Source organism: Cololabis saira, chromosome 3, assembly GCF_033807715.1.
Source record: "Cololabis saira isolate AMF1-May2022 chromosome 3, fColSai1.1, whole genome shotgun sequence".
NCBI lineage: Eukaryota > Metazoa > Chordata > Actinopteri > Beloniformes > Belonidae > Cololabis > Cololabis saira.
The window spans coordinates 14,455,683-14,482,804 of record NC_084589.1 but is presented as its reverse complement, the minus strand read 5'-3'; the positions used below and the strand labels follow the sequence as shown (position 1 = coordinate 14,482,804).

Here is a 27,122-nt window from a genome sequence, read left to right as displayed (position 1 = left end):
ACTGTATGACCAGGAGCTTTGGCAGACAATTGGCCAGTCATTCGTAACTGAATGGCTCCCTCTGCTGGAGGTAATTAATAATGACAGTGGTGCGTTAATGGCCCCATCACAAAGTATTAATTTTAAATGATATTAAATGAATCTGTTAAGACCTCATTTGCTAACTGTAATTTATAGGCCTGTTTTTTCGCATTTTCTCCCAAAATACAAGGAGATTTTACAAATTTGATCTAATTACAAAGGGACATAATAAAACAGTTATTAAGGTGTATTTAACATTTTTAATTATTATATTATATTCAGGAGACTCCGTATAATCTTAGAGGTGTCTGCAATTTTACTGTACAAAAAGCTAAAAAAGGTATGAAAAGGAGATGTGTCTCCATTACTGGAGTTAAATTCTGGAATGATGCCATGTCATTCATGTCATTCTCTTTTGGTTTTTAAGAAAATGGTTTATAAAGCTATTTTTGAGGCTTATAAGTGCAATTGACTATCTATTCATGTTTCTTTGCTTTTCTGTTGTTTCTTTGCCTTCTGTTGTTTCTTTGCTTTTCTGTTGTTTCTTTGCTTTTGTGGAGGTTGGTAGCCAAAAAAAGAAAGTTGGTAACTTAGCCTTATTATATACTGCAACCATATAACTTCCCTTTGGTGATTAACAAAAGCATGTTTCAATTCAAGTCAGTTTAACTTCTTCTTTTCCATCCATTACCTTAAATGTATCTGTGTCTGAGTCTTGGGCCGGCAGCCTAAGCAGAGAGGCTCAGGCCTCCCTCGCATCAACCACCTCTCCCAGCTCTTCTAGGGGTAACCAAGGTGTTCTCAGGCCACCTGAGAGACGTAACCTCTGGAGCATGTCCTGGGTCTTCCCCGGGGTGGAACAGGCCCGTAATACAGCCCCAGCAAGGCTTCCACGAGGCATCATCACCAGGTGACCAAAACACCTCAACTGGCTCTTTCCGAGCCCCCTCCCAGATGACTGAAGTTCTCACCCCATCTCTAAGGGGGAGTCCAGTCCCCCTGCAGAGGAAACTCGTATCAGACCTGCATCCCTCTCTCTCTGCCTCTACCACAGTTTTACACTGCAGGCTTTTATTTTTATGTTGTTTTATATATTTATTGTTAATATTGCACTGTTTTTTGTTGTACTGAAGGCCTGCACCCTACCTTTCGTTGCACTTGTTACAATGACAATAAAGAGAATCTTGAATCTTGAATCTCTCTTATAAGCAGTTTGCTTCTGCCTATGCCTATTCAGTCATTGTTCAACACATGATTATTGGTTTTGTGTGAAATGTCAATGCTGTGCACAAAGTTTTTTGGTGTTGTGTTGTTTTTGTGTTGTCAGAATCAGAATCAGAATCATCTTTATTGGCCAGGTTCGAACATTGTCCAACAAGGAATTTGACTCCGGTTATTTCGCTTTTTAGGCAGTAAATAAACAAATGTGGTACTTGTTGACATATATACAAATAAACAACTAAGGTGCAGCAGTTTGAGGTAGAGAAAAATGACAGGTCTGAATAAAATAACAAATATACAATTATAAAAACAAACTATACAAAAGATTATACAAAAAATACAAAAAGTGAGAGATGCAGCAGATCGAATACATTTCATTCATTCATATACTTTTACTTCGAGGAATTAAAGTATGGACATATTGTTATTGTTGCAGTACTGTTAAACGACCGCCTTATTTTTAGGGCCCGAGCACTGACGGTGTGAAGGCCCTGCCTATTGTAACTGTAGGATTTTTTTTTATTCTTTTTTATTGAAAATATGTATCAACATCAAACTGTCCCTACTTTATAACTGTTATTTGACTTATTTCTTCCCCGCTGAAGGCAGGAGCGCCGAGCCTCCCCCCGGGGCCCGACAGTGGGCTGAGTGAACGGTAGATGTCTCCCTCGTCCGCGGAGCGTCGCTTCTTCTCGCTCTCGCTGCCAAAACTACATGAGCGAGTCGCCATTTTGAAAAGCCGCTCTCGCACCGCACACCCGCCTTGAGTGCTGGAACTATGCCGCGGGGCCGGCCTCGTAAACTGAGAGTTAAAAGCCACGACGGAACAGGTAACAAGCACCAAAACACAACTAATAAATAATACAGCACACGGGCTACCCTATCAGCCCGCCACCGCTCCGCTCCGCGACTCCGCGGCTCGTATAATCCCACTTGAACGTGGTGTATATAGTCCCCGGATATAGTATTGCGGGTGGGCTTTGCTTTGTGCGGCGAGGGAGTGATTGAGGCGGAATGATATTAATAACGTTTCGGTGGCTCTTCTTATTGGCTTCCAGTGCAGATTGGTGTCGGCGGGGAGAGGACGTGTCCCGCAGCCCCGCTCCGCTCTCCGCTCGCCTCTCTCTGCAAACGCTGCTTTATTATCTATCTTTTTGTTTGTCGCTAACTAGCCCGCATGGCTACCGTTAGCTCTGCGGCTAACACTGCTAAGTTGTCTTTGTTTTGGTTCAGAGACCAGAGAGAGAGCAGCCTGTCAGGCTGCAGGAACTAAACAACTGCACAAGTTTCTCCTTCACCTAAACAACACTAATGTTTGCATGTGTTCGGGTTGGGATTTGGGCATTTGCACACAGTTGCACTATTTTGCACAGTCGTTTCGCTTTGTAACTTGTTACATGTTTGTTTACCACGTGATTGCAGCGTTGGTTTAAATTTGGTGACAGAATAACCAGTACTGAAATAAAAACGGTCAAAATCATCCCCCCTGTAAAACTGCCATCCCTCCTTTCCATCCCTTATGTCATTTCATCAATTAATGTGGTTTTACTGCTATTTCAACATTTAGAGTCATCACCAGAAAAATAACTTATTTGACAATTTTCACCTGTTTCAAGTTAATTCTCACTTGAAATAAGTAGAAAAATCTAGTGCCAGTGGGACAAGAGTATTTTTTTTGGTGTTGTGTTGTTTTTGTGTTGTCATGATTGAATAAACTTCATTCATTCATATACTTTTACTTCGAGGAATTAAAGTATGGACATACTGTTATTGTTGCAGTCAGTACTCAAGTTGAGGGGGGATGAGGGGGGATGGCATCCCCCCTGAAATAAAAACGGTCAAAATCATCCCCCCTGTAAAACTGCACCTGCACCTGTTTCAAGTAAATTTTCACTTGAAATAAGTAGAAAAATCTGCCAGTGGGACAAGATTTATATTCTCATTACAAGCAAAAAAATCTTGTTCCACTGGCAGATTTTTCTGCTTATTTTAAGTGAAAAAAATCTACTTGCAACAGGTGAAAATTGTTGTTTAAGTGTAATGAGATTTTTTTTTTTACTAAAATGAGACATTTTAACTAGAAATAAGACAAATATTCTTGAGTTTTTGCAGTGATCCATTTTACTTATCTCGAGAAGGACAGAGTCATATTTATAAGTTCAGAAAACAGTTCTTTATTTTTGTGTTTTGATGTATTTGATGTAAGTCCAGTGGATATTTAAAGCTTACAGAAGGCTGCATTTAACTGCTGCGATGTCATTCCTGCAGTATTTCTGCAGGTGTTTTGGTCAGTGCTATTATTTGTAATATATTATATTATTTGTAATCAGCACAAATTATCTGTCCCCATATGATAAAATCCACCATCCCCCCTGATTTTTTTTTTTGCAACTCGAGTACTGCGAATAACGCAACATTGCATTGCGGGGAAATAAACTTCAGAGTTGTATTTCTTTATTTTTCCACCATGATCGAAGCATGCCCGTCAGTGACACGCAACAGCGAGATGGGTGTGTGGTGCTCAGCTGTTGAATATGACTGAATATATCAAGTTATATCATAACTCAGAGAATCAATCACCGTGCAACATGCTGTAACAACGCACCTCCCAATAATCTATAATATCTACCTAATTCTGCTGCACCTCTCACTTTTTAAAAATTGTATATTTGTTATTAAGAGCTATCATTGCCATGTCTACCCCACTACTGCTGAACCTTTCACTTTTTTAATTGTAATGTATATGTTAATAAGTGCCATATTGTTTATTTACTGTACATTTGTTGTTTACCGTTGTTACTTTTAAATCTGGGTACAGTGAGCGAAATAACCGGAGTCAAATTCCTTGTCGGGCAATGTTCAAACTTTGCCAACAAAGCTGATTCTGATTCTGAAGTTGTATCAGTAAAGATGCACAGAAAGTCTGCTTCGTGTCTTTGCATAAATATATTTTCCCACATTTATCTTGTTTGCATATGAAAAATAAATGCCTCAGATAAAAGCATATGCATATGGACAATAGCAAAACTTGTTTTTTATTCTCAATATTTGAGTGGCTACCAATTAAATAACACAATGAAAACACCTATGATTCAATATTCTATTATTAGTTTCCAGGGTTCTGTGACATCACAGACCCATATAGGAGTACAGTTACATTTGTTATGCAGGATTTGCTGAAGTGGGTACCACTAACCTGTTACACTCATTTCACAAAAGCCACACTCCCCTGACTCCAGTCAAGCGGCTACATCTGCCTTACAAGTCTGAATGTAGTTGCAGCTTCTAGACTGACCACAGGTTAAAATACCCATCTTTGCAAAGGAAATAATAAACATCTTTACAGCCTGGATAAGAGAATGGGTTTGGTTTCAGCGGTCCCTCTGCCATACATGGAGCCACTAGTTTGGTTCAGCAATAATTGACATCACCTCTTTCAAACTAAACAGGCAGCCATGCGTGGGACTGTTTTTATTACACACTTGTCAGTGTATGGTCAGGGTCTGAGGAGGAAGCTTATCCAAGCAGCAGGCAGTCTGTGCTAACTTGCATTGACTAAAAGGATCGCAGCCTTGCGAGCATCCCGAGGTTTTATCACAGCAGTCCAGCTTCCAGGAGGACTATCCTTTCAGATTGATTAACTTTGTCCAGACCCTGCTGTGATGAAGCCTTGCAGACTACAGGGTTGATGTCATTTGAGGGTCCTGCTGTGGAGCTCCACCTGCAGGCTGAAGGAGCCTGGAGCCAACTGTGCATGAGAGGTTTGCATGAGCTAAGCCGAGTTAAAAAAGCTAAGATACGGTAACTGAAATAAGGCGGGTGAGGCCTGCTCATTCTGCAAGGAAAAAGGGGTCCACAAGTGTCTCACAAAAACTGAGAGTGACATCAGGGCGTTTGTCAGTCCTACACAGACTATGAACCTGCACTTTAAATAAACTGAGCTGTAAATATGTGGATTAAAAGAAAGCAGTTGTACAGAAACAGTATTTTGGCCAAAGGTTTTTATTGACATTTGAAGACTTCATGAAATTCTATCAGCTTCTTTTAAAAGTGCCTAGAGATACTGGGCATGAGGTGTTGTATTTGATGTAAAGACATTACTTGGATGCATCCTGTTACAAACCTTTTTCTTTTTTTTAAATAAAACCTGCTAGTGCTTGCGTCACTAAAGAGATGGGCGTACAATGCACCACTTCATATCTACTTGGGGCATTCTTTGCAGCTGAAAGCCTCTTGAAGCACATTAAGATAACCATGCCTGACCTTTTCTACCTCTCTTCAGATGTAGATCCCAGTGAAGCTAAGGCAGAAGGTTTCAGTGATGGAGAGCTCAAGGACAAGAAGTGCACGTTCTGCACCCAGATATTCACCACAGAGAGCCAGCTACAGAAGCACCTCCGTGAGCACGAGATCAATGATAAGGTAGGAACTTCCTGCAAATGTCAGCAGAGCATCCTCTTTCTCTGCAGCTCATTTGGGAAAAGCTGCATTGAAGCTGTTTGATGGTAGATCTTATTGTACAATGTGATTTATTTTGAAACATTATCTGCAACACTTCACATTTAGTCGGGAATGAATTATTTTCCTGGATTCAAGCTGTCGTAACTTTATATTTGACATGTGTGGTTTGGAGGGATGAGTTGGTTACATTCAATTTCGACCGAAACAGAAGACTTGAACTGTGACCACTATGTAATAGATTTTGCAGAGTTTCAACATCAGTTCATGACTTTTCTGAGAAAACTCCACCTGATACCTTGACCTGAGTTTAAGCAGGTGCAAAGGATAACAGAACTGCTGCAGAAAAAAACAGAGGGTTGGTACGGACGCTTCAACCGGAACCGGGTGTCGCTGGAGACGCCCAGGACATTTTAACTAGGTTGGACTTTAAAGCTACTGTAGATCCGATGGCATCATGTACAACCAAAACCACGAAAAAGTGGTGTGAGAAGATAATTGCAAATAAAAAATACATTTATTTTAACTATTATTTTAGTGTACCAAGGTATTTGAGGAGCAAATATAGCAATATGATTTTTATTTTGTCAACAGATCCATTTTAAAATAGTTTAACCTAAAAATAAATAAAAAAGTTGGATAGCTGCGTTCTCCAATTCCTTAAACAGAGCTGGATCAGGAACCCCCTTTAATCAATTGTTTTTGAATAAATGGAGAAGGATTTCCTTTGGGAACGCTTTGTAAAACTTTAGAGCTCACAATTACATTTACAAACGCCTCTTACAACTTTACTGTGCAAGTAAATAAGACTAACGTCCTACCTTTTATATGAGCACAGGGCCCTTTGACTTTTAACAGGACAAGTTAAGGGGTTGGATTCACCCTGAACCGGTGCAGCTAGAAGTCACCAGTGTGACTTGTAGACAACTAACAAACCATTGTGAGGGATTTTCATTAGCTCTTAAGGCGTTTAAGATCAGTAATAAGAACTACTAAGACTTTTCTATGAGCCGCTGTGATAAATGCCGACAAAGGTATAAATTATATGCTGACATAAAGCTTTTGTTTCATTGTGATTACGTACAGTACGTACATCTCAAGGACAGTATATACTAGGACTTCTGTTAGAGTTGGGGAGAGAGTTTTTCAGATTTAATATCGGCTCAAGAAAGATTTTTACATTTTTTCCCCTTGGTATTAAATAAAATTGAGGAGAAACAGATGAACGCCAGAATAGCTCTGGAGGGTCACACTCCTCAAAGACAAGTGGAATGGATCCACTTACAGGAAATCCATGAGCTGGCATAACTGGAAGCCCTGCACTTATCGTCTCATTAAAAACAATGATGGCTGTTTCAGGCAGGATGACAAACAGCAGAGTATTGATCTCTCAAACATCAATCTCCATAGTGGAAATAAAAACTTGCTTCATAGAATACTACAACAAGCTGCAACAGCAAACATCCTGGTTTTCTCCACTGTTTGACATTTTTTGCGTCATTACTTTGTCTTTACCTTACCTAATCTGGCGGCTGCTACATCGTGATGGAGACCCTGCATGAGCCGAGTAGCAGGCCACTCCGCTGTCAGTAACATGACTCTCAGAAACTGCTCTCAGTGACATGGCGGTCTCCTAATCACGGGCAAAGTAATCTCAAATAAAAGAAATATTTAATACAATAAAATAGGAAGTAAAATCCAACAAAGAAACGAACAGCAGTTTGTCCCGCCTAGTTATCGAAAGTGATGACAAAAGCTGCCACTCGGTTCTGAGTTGCACAAACTCAGGCTTTGGGTTCACAGGCGGCTGAGACCAACGTCAGTGATGATGACAAACTAATGACAACCCATCCAGAAGCAGGTCAACTAAAGTACACATCACTCACAATGTTTGCTCCTGGTGAAAACAACTTTGTCGGTTGCTCAACAGTCCAGAGGAGCTCAGATGTTTGTCTGATGGCGTCAACACGATGGTTTCTCATGTGGCCTCAGGGCGTTGTGTGCATCCAACAGATGTTTCAAGCCTCGGCCTTTTACGGCCTGAGACTTCCCCCACCTCCCCTTAATCTCCTCAATATTATGAACCGTAGATGTTAAAAGACCGAAGTCCTTTGTTAATGTTTTCGAACTGAAGACACTGCTCTTACAGATATGGTTCATGGGTATGGTGAGGACCCAAATGCAGCACAGGCAGATGGGATTTCCCCTCGGTAACGACCTTTATTATTCACTGCAGTGTTTAACAGTTAATACGGTGGCAGGGTGAAAGGTTTTGGCTCCCAGTGATCTTCTGCCGGATCAGAGGAGTGATCCTGTCACTGACTGAAGGCCAAGCCAACAACTGGTGGATTACCGGGCTGGCAGACGGGTCTGGTGGTGAGCCGTGTAACTGGGAGGGTTAGCGTTAGCAACAGGTGATCAGTCCAGGGAAACCCGGTGGGAAGTCAGGCATGACACAAGAACAACCAGGCGCTGTAGCAGAGACTGGAGCTTAAATGCAGCAGGGCTGCACACCTGGGACAGGTGTGGGGGGTTGGCCTGATGAGGAGGCGTGGCCTACAGGTAGAGGGAGCAGAGACAGGTGAGTGGACTGATCCCAGCAGACAGGAGGTGAGCAGACTGGGACGTGTGGTCAAATGTGTTGGTATCCTTCCATTAAAGAAATAAAAAATGCACAATGTTCACAGAGAGAGCTTGAAACTGACCAAAGTAAGAATTAATAATTGAAGAGTGGGGTAATAATTTTGAGCTGGGGTTCAACAGAATCACTTAAACATTAAAGTCATGCTTTGTTGCACAACCTTTTGAGTTAATCACTGCAATCACAGCAGGTGTGTAACACCTAATGCCACTTATGCACCTGCAGACGTGTGTTCTGGTCCGGCCCTCATGAACACGCTGCTCCTGTTGTCTCAGGTTTGAAAGGTTTCTTCTCCAGACTGAATGTTTCAGCTTTTTCCACAGACGTTCAGCTGCATTTAGATCAGAGCTCCTAGCAGGACTCCTCAGAATAGTCTATTGTTTTGTTCTCAACCGTTCATGGGTTTAATTGTGTGTTTTAGTGATTATCCTGTTTGAGGAACTGAGACCAAGCTTTCTGACACTGGGCAGCACGTTTTGCTCCAGAGTGTCTCAATAATCTTGAGATTTCATTCTACATTTACTGTAGAGATTCATGATGCCCCGTACCAGCAAAACAGCTCCAGAACATGACTTATATAACAGATAATTCTACATTTATTTATACATCCAAGTAGATTGATGTTGGTCAATAAAAGCGCAGCAAGAATATTTAACGTCTGTTAAATTAAAGTAAAGCGAATAAACAAACCTCAGGTTTAAGTTTCTACATTTTAGAAAACCTGACAAGGTTTCTGGTGATGGGGTTTGTAGTTTCTGGTCCAGGTCTTTGTGTGTCATGGTGAGGACCCAAATGCAGCACAGGCAGACGGGATATCAGTCGATAACGACCTTTATTATTCACTGCAGTGTTTAACAGTTTAGTGGTGATGAGTCCAGGTAAAACTGCTGGGAAGTCAGGGATAACACAAGGACAACCAGGCGCTGTAGCAGAGACCTGAGCCTAAATGCAGCAGGGCTGCACACCTGGGACAGGTGTGGGGGGTTGGCCTGATGAGGAGGCGTGGCCTACAGGTAGAGGGAGCAGAGACAGGAGATGAACACACTGACACTATGGGCGAGTTTACTTTTTTCAACCTTTATATATTAATAAACTGATGCACATTTTCTTTAATTGACATTACATCAGTCGATCTCAAGTCGCCTCTGATTTAACATTTGTCTGGTTAACTTTGAGCCTTGTGTTGGCTTTATTTAATATATGTTAACAGATTCAATAACCCTTTTTATACTTTGTAGATGCTCTCTTTTATCTCTTTTTGTTGTTTTTTACTCCTCTTTTGTGCACACTGACATCACAGACACGTTCAAGGATCCTCTCCTTTAGTCGACGCTACAAAAGGAACAAGTTTTTCTTTTTCATCTTACAAGACAAAGATACATCCCAGCCGTATACCTGTTTACCTCCACTTGTGGTCATGCACATTTTCAAGGGGCAATACTATGATTTAATCCCCTCTGGGCTGAGGGGCAGGTGCCTCAGGGCCTGCAGGTCATCCTGAAGCTCACAGTGCTGGCTTTGCTCTCAGTCTGCTCTCCATCCACAAAGTACTCTCAGATGAAGCCATCTGAGCCCCTGATAGAAATGGAAATTCATTTTTGAGGCCATTTCTGCCTCATGAGAAATATTGTTTTATGTTAGCTGTTAATATTTCATACTTTTGAGGTCTCTCTCATCCTTTTTCTGCCTTCATCTCTTCCCACTTCACAATAAAAGTGACGGTCAAAGCCCTAATTAGGATGCAGCCGGGGGTTCTAATCAGTCTGTCTCCTCCACCGGTCTGTCGTCTGTCTCCTCCGTCCGTCTGTCTTCACCGAGGGTGAAACCCGCTTCACTTTTGACTCTGTGAGTGAAGAGATGAAAGTTAGCTGGTTTTACTCGGATTTTAAATGACATTTCCCGTTTAAACTTGGCTGTGAAACTACTGTGAAAGGTTGCTGCTGTTGTGTGGTTGACGTGACGACGCACAAATGTTTTACCTGGTTTTATTGTGAACCATTTCCCTTGTGGGTGGAAGAGGCAAAAAAAAGGTAACAAACCAAAACTCTAGATGTTTGCAGCCTGGTTTGAGGACCTGAGTGCTCTAATCTGTTTACGCAGGAGCAGAAATGAAAAATTGCATCTTTTAATGCTCACACCATCCACAGGGTCATCAAACTACGCTACAGTCCTATTGATGTTTTCTCTTCTCTGCAGCCTCATCGCTGCGACCAGTGCACGGAGTCATTTAACGTGGAGTTCAACCTCACCCTCCACAAGTCCACTCACACCATGTCGGACTTCACCTGCCCTGTGTGCAATAAAAGGTTCTCCCGCATCGCCAGCCTCAAGTCCCACATCATGTTGCACGAGAAAGAGGAGGTAAGTTTGCATCAACTAAATGACACAAAACGGAAGTTTTAATTTCACTTCTTTCCTTTTTTTTTGGGGACTACTTTTGACTTGTTTTCCTCTGTTCTGACAGAATCTCATCTGCACAGAGTGTGGAGATGAGTTTTTTCTGCAGAGCCAGCTCACCCTGCACTTGGACGAGCACCGGAAGGAGCTGTCGGGCGTCAGAGTCTACATCTGCAAAAGCTGCGACAAGGAGTTCAAGACATCGGCTCAAATCAAGGAGCACATGAAGAGCCACATAAAGATGAGGTCAGATGCAGCTGCAGGCCCTTCTGGGTTATATTTGACGTGTGGGCTGACAGTTAAGAAGTCTGTAACTTATGTTTAACCGGGACGACACCTTGACTTGATTGCAGATAATCAAACAGATCACCGAGACGATGAAGGGGACATTGTCCCACTTTTCTGATCTATAAAAGGTGGTAGAAATGTTTCTGCTTTGGCAGTAAAACGTTTTGGAGAGACCAGCTTGCCCAGCAGTTGTCTCAAGTTTTGTAAACCTCGGTGCCTCAGCAGGCGCCCGGGCTGCTGCCGACTCAGCCCGACGTCCTCCTGAAAACTGCCCGGCGTGCAGCTAAACTCTCTCAGCTCCTTCTATGTTTCAGGATGTGTTGGAGTCACACCCTCAACTTCTTTGTTGCAGCTCCCCCCTCCTCCTCCTTATCTGTACAGATAAAGTCAGAGCGTTTCAGTGTGCATCCACGTCTGCAGCTTGAAAGAGTAGTTCAGACCTGCTAACTGCTTTCTGGGAAGCTGTTGGGTCACCTAGCAACTGGTGCCATACAGAACATGTGACTTGCATGCGTGTCCGATCAGACAGGCCTTTTGAAGGGGCATGATTAAACATTTCATTTTATTATTTTTTAACCGTTGTCTATCGTGATTCGAGGTGTTGTCAGCAGCTCTGCAGCCATCTTGGTTGTTTGGAATAGTGGCTCTTGGAAAAGCCCCTTCAGGAAACAGCTGTGAACGGGAGAAGTACCAACTCAATTCACAGGAGGGAAATTTCTCCAAGTAAATGTGGCTGGTCTGGTCAGGTCACAGTTTTCCACTTCAGCTCTTCTGTCATGAATCTTTCAACAAGTTTGAAGATCTGCACAGAAAGATGTGCCTTGTCATATTTCATTGTGCTGGATTTGGGCAGCGAATGAGTACTACTTACTTTTATCTCCTTCTTTGGATCTGAGGAATTGCTTATCTTATTTTTCTCCCCTGTGATGTATCCATCCATCCCCACTTCTGTCTTTTTTGTTTAACCTGAAAATGACCCTGAGTCAGGAAAAAGCAGGAGGGGGTCACTATTCGAAAAACCACATTAGAAGATGTTGGTGAATGAAACTTAGTTTTATTGCAAATTTTACTTTTTAATAGTTTCTCATTTCTTAAAAATAGAGCAAAATAGTCTGTAAACACTGAAAAAAGCTTGTAAACACCCCTAAAACATCAGTAACTTTTGAAACGGAACAACACAAAGAAATGAACTGCTGACACAATCACACACTCCACTGCACACGGACCTGAACAGCCCGGCAGGCTGCTCAAGGAGACAGAAATGGAATTTTCTCCTTTCTCAGGCAGTTTTCCGCTGGTATTTAATATGTAAACTCTCGACTCATCCAGTACAAGGGCAGACAGTCGATGAAAAGCCCTGTAGCTCTTCCACAAGCTACAATCGAAGCTTAAATGTCAGTCCAAAGCCAAAATAGAGAGTTGCAGCAACCGTTTTAAAAGGTCTCAAGTGCGTGTTCTGCTTCATCAGCTCGGGAGTTACTCTTCTGGAAATGCATCGTCAAGAATCTGAGCGCAGATCAACATTTACTTACACAAGTTGTGTTCATTAGTTTACCAAACTATGAACTGAACAGTCGCTCATCACTGTTTCTGAACAGTGTTGGCACATGCACACAATATGTGCTTTTCTACAGATTGATGATTTCTTTTAAACGTAAATAAAAGCCACTTATATATTATATTATATCGTACTTTTATTCTTAATTAAGAATCCAAAGTGATCTTTATGAGTAAGTATTGACTTCTTGCGTTTATGTCCTTCCAGGCCGCTGTCCTCCAGTTCCAGAAACTACAAGAAAAACATCGATCGCAGCAACTTCGCCAACAGCTGCCATCACTGTGGAAAGGCTTTCAAAAAGCCCAGTCAGCTCGTCAGACACATACGGATCCACACAGGTGAGTCTGAGGCCCCGGCGCTGCACGACCTGCCTGCCACAAAGAGATCTTACTCTAATTTTCTGATTCACAGACTCGTAATACTGCAATCAATGCAGGTGAATCTGTATATCTGGGTGAATATTGTCCATATTTGCTGATTAACCTTGCAGTTGGTAACAGCGGTTGGTATCTGATTTTTCTTTTGATGACTCGAGGGGCCTCTGTTTCCCTGTTGTTTCTGTTGTTTCTGTCTGGCATCACTCGGTGAGGGTTCAGCGACACACGTCCGGGTTGATTTATGGATTTGCTGATGCTGCCACATCGAGGAAATCGCATGCATCGCTCCATTGCTTGACCCTCCCACTTGACATTATTGATTCCTCCAAGTGTTAACTCAGTCCTCACGGATTATTTAATTAAACTGAATAATACTTCAGTCCAAGAACATCCATGCAAGACTAACTGGTGAAAATCATCCCTACGAGTGCATGTGTGGTTGTTTGTCTGGAAGCGGCTCTCCTGTGGATAATAGGTTATTCCTTCCAAATGGAAAATGACATCTCTGCAGCCTTAAAGAGAATACATGCATAGAAAAATAAAAGTTTAAAAGTAGGAAATGTACCAGAGAGAGAAACTGTTGAAAGCTCCAGAAAGCTCCATGAATTAATTATTTAAAACCTGACAAAGCTGATGATGATGATGATGATGATGATGATGATGATGATACACACAATGGTGGTCCTTCTGCAGGAAAGCTGAATGTAACAGTTCAGTGGCTCCGGTGCAGAGATGCTCCTTCACAGAAACATGTCCAGGGTGCTGCTCTGTTTTCATTCTGTTGCACATATGAAAGCCATTTAGAGAGGTTTGGAGTCAAACATCTTTAAGTTTTTTCTATAATTTGGAAATATTCTCATCGTCTTTGGGTAAACTTTGCATTGCTGAGCTGCTGATATGGATATTCGAGAAAAGCTGAGATGGATCTTGTCAAATGATTAGGTGTGAGACACTCATGAAGTTTGACTGTATAAGAAGAACTGGACAAACGTCCATGGCATCACCAGCAGGTTTTTAATCTAAAAGGATAGCTTAACTGGCCAATCCACAGCCAGCTAGGGCTGTTAATACGATGAAGGCTGGTTCATGCTTCTGTGTCAACGCCATCTATGTGGCGGGAACGCTGCCGTAGACACATAGATTGACATAGACCTCAATGTGGAACATGGGAAAGATTCCCATTGAGGTGTGTGTGTCACAAAGATCTGCACAGCAGTTCACTCTGGAGGTGCACGCTGGGCGACGCGGAGGCCTGCAGAGGGAGTCTTCATGCTGAGACGCTCTGCAACGCTGGCCGTTTGACAGAGAAGCATAACTAAGATCTAACGGCACAAAAAAGACTGTTTCCTCTCTAAAGTAATAATGACTGTGGTCCATCAGGTCTTTATTCACAGCTCAGAAATAACAACTCAAGTCATGACAGCTTGCCATTGGCTATGCCGGCTTCCAATCAAAAGTCCACAGTCCCTTATTATTCATACATTTGTTGCTTTTTATGATTTTACCTGATTTATAAAAAATAAATAAAAAAAAATCCCCAGCCCCACAGCTGTCAGGGAAATATGGAGACCAAAACTTGTTTTTTAAACCAGGTTGTAAACATGTTTATCTCTGCTGTTAAGTTGAACTTTTGGGAGTCAGTTGATGTGGACTCACTTTTGGAGACGAGGAACTGCAATCTTCCTAACTTCATTATTGAACCCAGTTTTGTAAAGTGCATGTCGCCCCTCGGGTTCACCAAGTGACAACGATGAGAAATCTTGCAAGATATCCTCTTTGGCCAGAGAACAAAAGCTAAAATCAGCACCAACAGCGGTGGCTCCAGTTAACCAGTTAACTCAGGGTCAAAATAAAGGTTGTTGGCTTTTAAAACTGATGAAGAGATATTGCATCCCATCATTTTTCAAAGCGCGTGACCTTTTAAAATGATTGTGTTATACAAGTCAGGTGGATGTTGGTACCTAGTCATAGCTGGTGGGACGTCAGCTTTTCCCCGTGGTTGCTGTTGGAGACTTTAACTCAACATAACTTCTGCATCTGTTTCTGACGTGGACTCGCTCCTCCATCAGTAAAGTTTCTCTCCTGAAACCTTCTCCTGACCGTTTTTTTTCTGTTTCCCCCCTCGCTGATTGAAAGAATACAAACAACTTATTAATCATTTGTCATGCAGGAAGGACGTGTGGGCAGAATTTTGATGCGCTGTTTAAATTCTAATGCTCTCGTGTTGCTCTGAGATTGTTCAGCTGTCTGGGTTGGGGGTAATGTGGCCAATAGCTTTCATCCACATGTTGATTACAAATCATCCACATGTTAATTTGTTTGGCTGGCTGGCTGGGTGGCTGCATGGCTGCATGGCTAATGGGGGGTGACGTCGATTCCACTGGGATTCGAATGCCAATCAGCCTTTGAGCTGATTAGATGAGGAGTCGCTTTGGGAGAGCAGGAACACACACACACAAACGTTACACACACCTCTTTTTCTCTGATGCATAAAGAAATTAGTTGCGGCCCACAATGCAGTCTGTCATCTTTATTTAGTTTGACTGCTGGGATGAGACAATGCTGGGGAAAATGTGCTAAAATGACGACGCTTTCTCGCTCAGTGAATTAGTTTCCGACTCTAAAATGAGAAAGAAGGAGCTGATTAATATCAGAATGCAAATTAAGTTTCTGCACACACACACACACTCAAACAGATGTTTATTTCATTACCGTTTTCTCTGTTAATGCAGTTGTCTTCAACTAATCTTGTCTGCGTTTCTGGTTTCCTAACTGCTCTTCCCCTCAGGTGAAAGACCCTACAAGTGCTCGCACTGCGGGAAGGCTTTCAACCAGAAGGTGGTGTTGCAGACTCACATGGTGAGGCACACGGGAGAGAAACCTCATCTCTGCATGTTCTGCCCTGCATCCTTCTCCCAGAAAGGAAACCTGCACTCCCACGTCCAGAGGGTTCATTCTGAGGTAACGCCACAGCTCACGACCCCAGAAGTTTTGTCTTTCAGTTACTGTCCAAGTTGATTTCTCTCATTTTATTATTCCTGTTGTGCAAGCAGTGTAATAAGAACTGCAGGGAATTTTGTCCTTTCTGCCACAAACCTCCACTCAGTCTTGCATGTCCACACGAAGCATATTCATAAGTTCCAAGGTCAGCTGAACTTGCATCATTTAAAAAAACCCTTTGACATGGTGGTTCTGGTCTTCACACCCGCTCCACACACACCAACCTGCCAGCCCTCAGGTTCAAGGCTTTCTACCTGTCACGTAACTCTGTGACGGAAATTAGGCAAGATTGTGCTTCTTTCTTTTTCATTTGCTTTCCTACTTTGTAAACGTTTTGCTGCAGGCACTTTCTTAAACCCTTCCTGGTTTATCGAACCTTATTTACTCCCATCGTTGGTCAGTAGCAGCTTCTACTCCTCTCAGAGACGAAAAGTAGTGGAGAGGTCAAATAAAGCATCCTCATCCCATCAGAGGAGGGATCGTGGTTTGTGAGGATGTTTATTTCCAGCAGGTCTGCTAATGGCTGGACGTGTCGTGACAGTATTATCTCCTGGTTGATGGTTGCTTCTATTGATGCGGCCGCCGTCTGAATCATCTCGGTTTCCCGCCAGCCTGATTGTAAAGCAGCACAATGATCTCCATCAGGAGAGGAGCGGTGGGTCCCCCTGCCCCCGGGTGTGCCACAACGCACACGCCAGCCGCCTTTTTAGCAAAGAGATGGCAGAGAATAAAAGACATGTTTGTGCACAGCTTGTGCCAGTTGAGAAGCGAGTTAAACTGGATTTGTGGATCGAACCTGGGCTGACTGCAGATACGAGATGCCTGCTCCACCAAGTGACCTATACTGTGCCCCTAACTGTTTCTTTTTGTTGTAATCCATGCATTTATTTAAATGTGTTAGAGTTGCGGAGGCCCAGACCTCCCTCTCCAGCTCTTCTGAGGAGGCATTCCAGGACCATCTGAGACAGTGTCTCCCAACCTGGGGTCCGGGCCCCCCCTGGGGGGGCGCCAGAGATCTCTGGGGGGGCGCGGAACTTTTTCTGCTTTAAAATTATGCAGTTGTAAAAATTATATTTGCGAATGAGTCATTCATAAGACATTGTTAGGAATAATTTATGAATGTCTTGAATATCTTTTGTGTTTTTTATACACTGGTGACAAACACAGGAAATTATTTAATTCCTTATTATTATATCATTACTCAATATTTAATCTACACCGACAGGTTGTTAAAGGAAACATGTTAAATAATGTTGGTCTCATATTAAGAGACATTTTTCAGAAATATTTTTATGTCCTTTTATGTCCTTTTGTACGTATTTCATACATTGGTGACGTTGGAGAAAAACAAAGTCATATGTATACAGAGTAAACCAAAGAGAAATGTATCAAAAAAACATAATTCATGACTTCATGTTCATTTTTTCATTCAATTAAAGACTATTTTGGTGCTAGTACGTATACGGGTCGGGGGGCCTGGCTAGTCTTAGACACAAGTAGGGGGGGCTCCAAGGAAAAAAGGTTGGGAACCACTGATCTGAGAAATATAATAATCTCTCCAGTGAGCTCTGACTCGGCCCCGGGGCTTCCTCTCGGGTGGACGTGCCCTCTGACCGGGAGCCTGAAATATGTGGCATCATTGACTGTTCAATAACTGTCTCGCGTAAATGAGATGGATTTGAGTTTCTATCCTCCCCAGTTGCAAAGACTTTCAAGTTCCGTCTTTTTGAGCTTGACTTTCTAACTTTTACTCCTGGAAAAGAAAGAGTGAGATTGTTTAAATATGTTCCCAGAATAGCAAATATCAGCTTTGTCTGTAACGCAACCTTATTCTTGTCAACATAGCGCAGGAGGTACTCTCTTCAGAGCCGACGGCAACGTTTACTCGTGCTCGAGGATGAGCTTATTAGATTTTGAGCATTACAAGACGCAGTATCTCATGCATAGCTGGAGGGAATGTCATTGTGAGAACGTCCTTGGCTTGAGGATGAAATGAGCGGAGATTGTCTGACACTGACTCTTCTCTAGTTTGAAGCAAAAGCAGTGTAGCGTAAAGGGATATGATGGATTTATTTAAGTAAAGGCAATTTTCTTGGAACTACATAGTATTCTGTGCTTGGCTACCCCTTCTTCAGTGCTCTGCTTATTATACTTCCAAATACACAACAATATCACATTTAAGTCTTTAGTGTTTAGTGAAGGCCTATGCTTCACTATTTCCTCTGTGTTCTTTTGGAATAAAAAAGCATATTATATGCCACTAAACCGTTGCACAATCCTTTCCTCTTTGGCTGAAATGATGAAGGAGCTTCTTGATTTTCTTTCAGAGCTTTATTTTCCCTTTGGACAAACAGCGGTTGAACAGATGTGCTTTCAGCGTTCCTGTCCTGTTTGTGCTAGCCCTGCTAATAGCTGGTGATGGACGGAGGTGGCCAAATTATTCCTGGAAGCACCAACAGCGGCACCATTTCACTAATGCATCCAATTTTCATAAGAGCGTTGCAGCTTTCCTGCTCCACATAGAGCTTTTCATCGTGATCTATCCACTTAATGAATACGTTGTATTCAGGGGTTATTTGTGTTAAAATTCATGAGCAAATGCAGGAGTAACGCCTTTTCATGGGGCGCGAATGGTAAAGTGCTCATCTTGCTTCCAGACATGTTTAAACAATAACAAAAATTGTGGCTAAAATGCCTTTTTCCCCAAAGATGTAGTCACCCCATCATTGAGGAAAGAGCCAAGTGTGATATTGTTGTATTTTCAGTTCATTTGATACATAAACAACCAAGGCATGCTGTGTTGCAATACCACTCCAGATCTAAAGGGGGCAGCAGCATATTGGGAGAAAGTTCAGGAGCCAGGTTCCGGTGTAAGACGCAACAAAGTGCATAGCTCAAACCATCTTTTCGTATCATATTTCATTTCTTTATTTGCTAGTTATTTCCATCAGGGGACGGCCCCAGTGTGGACTTCTTCTCTCCAACTTAAGATGTGCATTTTTATTCTATATTGTTTTGATAGGAGAGGGTGGTGCTGGTGGTGGTGAGGGGGTGTAACCTGACTTAGGGGACACCCATCAAGCGAGCACCCCCTCAGCCAGTGTAACTTCCTGTTTTGGATGTATGAAGATGGATCAAACACAACAGTGATTTGTATCACTTCTTCAAGATGAGTGCACCTGCAGAAGTCTGTACCAGTACGTCGGGGTGAAGGGCGAGCTGAACCAAACAGCCCTCTGCTTATCGTTCCTGCGGTGTAAAACTGTGGTAGAGACAGAGAGGGAGGGATGCAGGTCTGATATGAGTTTCCTCCGCCGGGGGACTGGACTCCCCTTAGAGATGGGGTGAGAACTTCAGTCATCTGGGAGAGGGCTCAGAAAGAGCCAGTTGAGGTGTTTTGGTCACCTGGTGATGATGCCTCATGGATGCCTTGCTGGGGCTGTGTTACGGGCCTGTTCCACCGGAGAAGACCCCGGGGAAGACCCAGGACATGCTCCAGAGATTACGTCTCTCAGGTGGCCTGAGAACACCTTGGTTACCCCTAGAAGAGCTGGGAGAGGTGGTTGAGGGAGCCCTGAGCCTCTCTGCTTAGGCTGCCGGCCCAAGACACAGATATGTTTAGGTTAATGGATGGAAAAGAACAAGTTGACTTGAATGGGCAAAATGCTTTTGTTTATCCCCAAAGGGAAGTTATATGGTTGCAGTATAAAATAAGGCTAAGTAATCAGAAAAAAATAAGGGGTTAGGTATGTTAAACTTAAAGTTAGCAGAGGGCAGGTTGCAGAGATCTTGGTGCATGCAGTGCTGCGCTTGTAGCCTGGCAACAAAAAGCCGCTGAGGTCACATGCAGCATTCTCAGTAGCGGTAAATATGCCGCTGTGTTATAATTACAGCCAGACAAGTCCACTTTGGTCTCGTCTGTCTAAAGCACATTGTTACAGAAGTCTTGTGGTTTGTTCAGAAACAACTTTGCAAACCTAAATCATGCTCCCCAGAGAGAAGATGCTTTCTTTTAGCTGCTCTTCCAAACAACTCACACTTCTGCAGCCTTCCTCTTGTACTGTAGAGTCTGAAATGTAAATCCTATTTGTCTTATTTTTTTTTTTTTTAAATGAGCAGACTTTAGAAAGACTCCTTTCAATGACTTTTTTCCTCTGTAGAATGAGGGTCCCCAATTTGGAAATGTTCTTATAACTCTTGCCTGATTGATGCCAAGAGTTTCTCCTTGATACTGTATCCATGCTCTAGTCCAGCCGTCTGTCCAAACCTTCATCGAGGTGGTCACATCGATGAACAAATCAACTGATTTGGATTATCAGCTCCTGGCCCCCATTTAGCTTCTTAATTACATTGGAAACAGTAAGGATGTAGTGGGTTTTTCACATGAAGTATCGGTGCGTGTGCTTAGATTTTACTACATTATGAGTTAAATGTTGTGTGTTGTTAATCTGGGGGTGTATTTTCCTAAAAGTAATACCTGATAATGACAGATTTTTTTGCCCCCAATATATATCCTGATCTATAAAATCGTAGATTTGAAAGTTTGTTTTCTTCCTCACGACTGCGTCTGAAGCGTCTCTGCGGGTAGTTAAAGGTGTGAAGTGCAGAAGTAATCCCTCTGTTTTTCCTCCACAGAACCATGAAATAAAACTGTGAAATTGTCTGTATTTATATAGAGACGATGATTTCACCAGTATTTGAAATGCTCTGCAGTCCCACTTGGGCTGACTCTACCTCTTCTCCCGTGTCGTGGGTGTGGCCATTCAATCCAGCTGTTACATCCCAGTGACTCTGGAAAATTCATTTTAAGACCCGGGGGCTTGAAGGATGATGCCCCGAGGCAAAAACTCGCTCACATACTCCAAATCCTTCCAGCGCTTCAAACCAACCGGACAATTGGCTTTCACACCTTTTGCGGGTCAGATAGTCCTAAAAAACATTTCTGACCAGCAGACACAATAGCTGGTGTCAGACACGCATCAGCCCATCTCAGTGTCTACCAGGGTCTGGCACTTTCTGATGGTTATCAGCAGTTCTGAACCCATCTCTATTGTTTTGAAAAGCGGCTCTTGGGGACCGCTGTATGATTCAAAAGTCATTGAAAGCAATCCAAGTTGTTTTTTTTGTGTTTTTTCCTCAGCCACCTCTGGCTGTAATTTCAGATATGGATGTTCGGGTTCTGAAGTGGTTCCATTATCCGGCTATTTTTCTCTCTCTTCCTTCAGCATATCACACAACCGCTACTCTCGGAGCGCTGAGAATCTACTAAAAAAATCTCTAAAAGGCCTCCTTACTTGCTCTGAGACACGGTTTCCATCAGAATCTTTGAAGTTGATTCAGCAAAATTCAAGCTGCACTTCCACATTTCACAATTTTTCCTCCATATCTTTGATTCAGGGGTGACCAAGACTGACAGACTTTATGTAAAGAAGCAGAAAACTAAACTACACTTATATCAGGCAATTTCTCTCAGAAATGTGTGGATCTCTTTCAAATATACAGTTTCCCTTGTAAATCTTAGAATTTGAATACAACAGTAAATATAACTGCAAATGATTATGCAAATGAATGTCTTTGTTCTTGTTCTTGACACACAGTCAACCATTTGTTGATGCAACCACCTGGGACCTGCATCCGACTTAGTTATTGGCATTTAAATCAGCACATTAATGGAGGGAAACATGTATTTATTCAGCACCAACAAGAGCAGATAGTGGTGAAGTGTTGCATCCATTTTAAACATGGCTGCGCCGGAGGTTTTTAGCTCCCTGATGACAACAACTCCAACTTTGATCTGGGTTATTTTCTGATTTACTGAAAGAAGTTTTGAAGGTTTTGAATAATCCCTATCAATCCATGTGTCAAACGGTGTTAATTTCCTCAGAGGGCAAATCCTGTTAGGTGAAAGTGGGCTCTGCATCCCTGAATGCTTGACTTGTCTTCTAGCTAATACATGAACAAACAAATATCAGATATTGGCTTTGCAGGTACAGATATGTTTTTCTGTGTTTTCTTGAAGACCAAAGGGATCCCTCAGTTCAGATGCATGGACTGCAGCTGCGTGTTCAAGAAGCTCGGGAGTCTCAACGCCCACATCAGCAAGATGCACGTCTCTGTCATCGAGGTCCCGTCCGGCACTCCGGTAAGAGCAGGAAACCTGAAGAATAAATATTATCACGTATTTACTTTAGATAATATTTAAGCAAACTGAGTCCGTGGACACATTGATTATGATATTAAGACACTAATGTTCCTCAATGAGACATATTATGCCCCTTTTATATATGCCGGGGCAATTTCCTGACATCCTAAAGGGGACATCAGCTATTTCCAGCACTCCAAGTACATAGTATACATAGTAATAGTAGCGTTGCACCTGTCACACTTCCAAACCGTTTACATCATCACGAGTCGTGCTGCTTCCTTCACAGACATGATGTCGTCCAGACTGTTTTGGTTGGATGTCTGGAGGTTTTTAAGCTTTTAAGTGTGCCTTGTGAATGTCTGCAACTTGTGTCATTAGTCTCAAAACCTTGAGAAAGGACTAAGATGTTCACCACTGCATGCTGGGATGTGTGGTATGAAAGTCGTCAATGAACTGCAGCAACAAAGATTACACAACCACGTATCTGTTTGGGACGGCTGTGAAAGCGATGCTTCTAAATCTGGAGGATACTTATCCAGATGCAGTACATCTTAACACTTCAGCTAAGTCAGATTTCCCCATTGGCTGGAGCGCTGGTTCACCAATCAGGACAATCCCCACCTCATGGTATAGTTATGAGATCTTGCACTGTGGAGCTTGAGACTTGGATGCACCATACTAATGCTGCATTTATAACACAATAATAATAATACAACAGCTCGTTCTTTTGCCAGAATTTACTGTAGATAAGTCCCAAAACACAGAAAAGCGTGCCATGTCAACTTCAGTTACATTTCTGTGACTTGCTTGGGCCAACATACCAGTTTAAAAGCACCGTTTTCAACCCGGCCTTCCCAATTCTGTTCATAGCAGCTGGTTTTAGGGGCGGAGTCAGCGACTCAGCTGTCAGATTCTCCCTGAACAAAGTAATAACGTTGTTTGATATCTCAAACGTTTTAAGTTGGTGTCTGAAGACGGCCAACTACACACTTTCAAGAACAAATAAAATAAAATATTTCCGTTTCTTTTTCCTTTTGATTCTAGTTTTGTAAATTTCACATGCTGCATATTTCTTTTGTCAAGTTTTCAGACTGACATTTATTTAAGGAGAATAATCCAACCGTTTTCTAACGGCAGCCAAAACTGATTTGGTGCTAAATTTGACTTCAGAGTTAGTTTGTTGTCAGGTAAATGGGTAATTATAACCAACACATTACATACTTACTTTGTTTTTGGATCATCATTTCGACTCTGATTTCCTCTCTCTGCATTATTTACTTTGTTGCTGTTGGTGTTTTCATCTCTCTCGTCACTGCCAGAAATGATCCTATTTTGTTTCCATTATTTCAGTTCTTGCTGCCAAAAACGAAGCTTCATCCGCTGCCATTAAGCAGCTGAGCACGGGTTCTGCTAAATGTGATGTGGCAAACGGGCTGAGTAATAGCCTTGAGCGTGCCAGTTCTCTAACTAATGCTCGTCCTTACAGCACTCGTGTGTAAACGTTTTTTGGTCAGCTGTTGACGATTAATTCTACTTTTTATATCAAATCATCTGCTATACATCCATAAATAAATAAACGTATTTGTAGATTTTCTGTCTTCTGTCTGTTTTTACATCTGCATTTTGGTCTCGAAGCGTCAGTGATTCGATAAAAGCCAGACAGTGACATTTTAATTTGAATATCCAATTCTTCATTTTATGCCCCACGGAGCTCCTAATAAAGTTAGTTGCTGCTCTGATTCTGTCGCTCTCCAGCCTTTGGTCTCATTGCTCGTCCTTTTTTGTCTCCTTCTTCATCCGTTCCCCTATACGGCTGCAGGAGGCTGATGCGGCGGGCCAGCCCGTGGAGCGTTCGGAGGGCGGCGAGGGGGTGACGGATGTCATCCAGCAGCTCCTGGAGCTGTCGGAGCAGGTCAACGGGGAGACGGCCCAGCCGCAGCCTCCAGAGCCAGCTGTTGCCATGGAAACCGCCATCAACCAAGATATCCTGCAGGTGAGTGAGGGGCATTCACCTTTACTGAATCAGTAAAAAAGGAGAAAACGGTGTTTTTTATATTAATGCCAGAATAAGTGGTTTTCATGACACACCAGAAAGATATGAGGGTGCACAACTTTAATTTAGAGGATTTTCTTCATATTCATCAAAAGGTTTGTTGAGCCACATGTGTAGAAATGAGTGATGTGGAGATGAATGTTTTCAAACCTGGAAAATAGAAAGAAAAGAAGCATTTTTATCTCTTTTCGAAACTTCCTAATTAAAGCTAGGAATTGTTTGTTTGATAAGCACTTTCAAACAACTTTTCTTCCCCGACTGCATGACATAATTTGTAGCGGAAGCATCCAAGGGTGAGAAACTAGCGTGAACGTTTCTACAACGAGGCGCCGCCAAGTTGAACAGAGTCCTCTGCTTTTTCCGACACGATCAAATTTACCTCCCGACGAACTCCGGGTTCAGGTCCAGGTTCCTGTTCTTTGGCCCCAAACCATTCAAAACACTGATAAATCGTGTTTTTTTTTGTTTTTTCTAATTAAGTTTTTATTTGAACCTCAATTGCGTCAAGAATCACATTTTCTTATGTTTTTTTTTCTACAATATTTCACGTTTACACCTACCCCCCCACTTCACCCATTTTTTTAAACTCTTTGTGCTGCATCAGTTTATCTGCAGTTAGAGGGTTTGAGGTGTCACAGAGCGCTGTAGTTCAAGGAGAACATATATATATATATATATATATATATATATATATATATATATATATATATATATATATATATATATATATATAATTTTTATTAACTGAAGTGCAGATGCATGGTTTCTGAGTGCTGCACGGCACCCGTTGCTTTCCTGTCTGGAAAATAAGAATAAATCAGAGTCCAGTTGCCTTCTCTTACCATGACCTGGATGGCTGCACATCTGCACCGTCTCTGCTCCGTTTCTGCAGCAAGCTCTGGAGAACAGCGGGCTGAGTGTGGTCCCGCCACAGAGCGACGCCGCGTCCAGAGAGTCTCAGGGCCACAGCACCGAGGGGACGACTGCCGAGACCAAGAAGGTTCAGGCTCCGGAGAAACCAGTCAGGGAGAAGAAGAGGAGCATCTTCAAGAAACCCATACAGATGCCAGGTATGTGGAGTTTATTTGGTTCATATTTAACTCCTGTGATCATTCCCCATCCACTAGTTTAGTGAATGTAATATAATCTAGATATCAGCCGAGCTAAATCTATTGAAAAATTGAGACCTGCTTCCTTGTCTTCCCCTTCAAGGCTCCATCCGGGAGGAGGACGGCGTTCGATGGCACGGCTGCCCTTATTGCGCCAAGGAGTTCAAGAAACCCAGCGACCTTGTCCGCCACATCCGCATCCACACCCACGAAAAGCCCTTCAAGTGCAAGCAGTGCTTCAGAGCGTTCGCGGTGAAGAGCACCCTCACGGCACATATGAAAACGCACACCGGCACCAAGGATTTCAAGTGTCAGTGCTGCCTCAAGTGCTTCTCCACTTCTGGAAGCATGAAAGTACACATGCGTCTGCACACAGGTGAGGAGCACGTCCAAATTGTGGCGGGCGTCGAAATCAAAGTCAAAGTAAAAGCTGTTTCCTTTTTTAGTTTTTTCAATAATTGGCTTGCTCCTCATGTCACACCATATCAAGAAGAAGCTACTTGAGCTCCAAACTTGATGTTTTCAGTTTCCCAGAAGCGCTCGTCATGTAGAATCAAGCTTTGCAGCACAAGATTAAATAATCTCATATTATTTCATAAAAGTAAATCCTACAGTTTTGGAAAAGCTTAATCTTAATCTTAATATCTTAATATTTGTAAATCCCTGACAAACAGTCCACTTATCTACATAAAAAGTCTCCAAAAAGTATTGTTTCTCCCCCCCCGTGTCCCAGGCGTTCGTCCGTTCCCCTGCCCGCACTGTGACAAGATCTTCCGTACGTCGGGTCACAGGAAAACGCACATCGCTTCTCACTTCAAGAGTCTGCAGCAGAAGAAGCAGAAGTTTCCACGGAAATCCAACAAAGCCAAAGTCTCCAAAAGCAACCTACCTCTGCCTGACATCCCCTTGCAGGAACCCATCCTCATCACCGACTACGGTACGGGCGCTCGGGGACAGATTCACGCGTGGATAGGTTGCGGCGTTGCGTCTGTGATTCAGATGGCAAACATACGGGTTTCCTGGAGTTCTGGGGGAATGTTGTGTTCATTGTTTCTTCAACGACTCGGTGTTTAATGTCTAAACGTTGCTTTGAACAGGCCTCGTCACGTCCCAGAACCCGCGGCTGGCGTTCCAGCAGTACCTGGACGTGGTGGGCAGCGACAGGCCCTACAAATGCCAGTACTGCAGTAAGGCCTACAAGAAATCCAGCCATCTAAAACAGCATGTCAGGTAAAGCTTCCTTTCCTGTCAAGTTGAGAAAGTTGAACATGAAATTGTACTTTTCTGGTCTAATCAGGTTTTTGTGGAGACATTTTCATTTTCATAGTCAAAGCCTCTGCAACTCCTTTCACACGGTATAAAGATGATTCCCCCTTCACTCCGCCTCCAGCCTCCAGCAGTGCGTTCACACTGATCCCACGATGTTACGCCGTTCGGCCTCCGTAACATTCGCTCTGCACAGCGGGGAAGAGTAAAGGGGGACCAAACTTTAGAGGGAACCAAGAAGGGAAATCAAAGTCGAGTGGGGAGTTTGGAGACTTCTCAGATCTTTATCGCTCGGTTGTTTCTTTGCTTCAGTGTCTCGCACAGAATTGATTAACTTGCACGACTGGGAGATTGATGAAAGAAGAAAAGCAAATCCGAGCAATCCATCGTAATGTAATTTTGGTTTAGAGATTAATTTCAAGCAGCTATTGGTAGAGGTATTCAACTCGATTACTCTAAGCCTAGTTTGACGACTTGAATTCATCAACAGTGGTCAGGAAGAGCAGTGGAGCAGAGAGAAAAAGACATGCTGATAGAGGTGATGGATTAAGGGAGAAGGGTGGGGGGGGTACTTTGAGTTGAGATTAA

At 42.7% G+C, this 27,122-nt stretch overlaps 1 protein-coding gene across 1 annotated transcript in view; it reads left to right on the top strand.

Annotated features, from left to right (window-relative positions):
• The first annotated feature begins 1,973 nt into the window (after positions 1-1,973).
• The window catches only part of LOC133425747 (zinc finger protein 236-like), a 75,441-nt gene continuing 50,292 nt past the window's right edge, over positions 1,974-27,122 (top strand). Inside the window, exons 1-12 of the mRNA XM_061716326.1 lie at positions 1,974-2,072; positions 5,525-5,664; positions 10,538-10,702; positions 10,806-10,984; positions 12,792-12,922; positions 15,750-15,922; positions 21,981-22,103; positions 23,926-24,099; positions 25,052-25,229; positions 25,372-25,644; positions 26,002-26,205; positions 26,366-26,498. Of these exons, the coding sequence (XP_061572310.1) occupies positions 2,021-2,072; positions 5,525-5,664; positions 10,538-10,702; positions 10,806-10,984; positions 12,792-12,922; positions 15,750-15,922; positions 21,981-22,103; positions 23,926-24,099; positions 25,052-25,229; positions 25,372-25,644; positions 26,002-26,205; positions 26,366-26,498 (1,925 nt within the window). The 5' untranslated portion in view covers positions 1,974-2,020. The remainder of the gene's footprint in view (positions 2,073-5,524; positions 5,665-10,537; positions 10,703-10,805; positions 10,985-12,791; positions 12,923-15,749; positions 15,923-21,980; positions 22,104-23,925; positions 24,100-25,051; positions 25,230-25,371; positions 25,645-26,001; positions 26,206-26,365; positions 26,499-27,122) is intronic.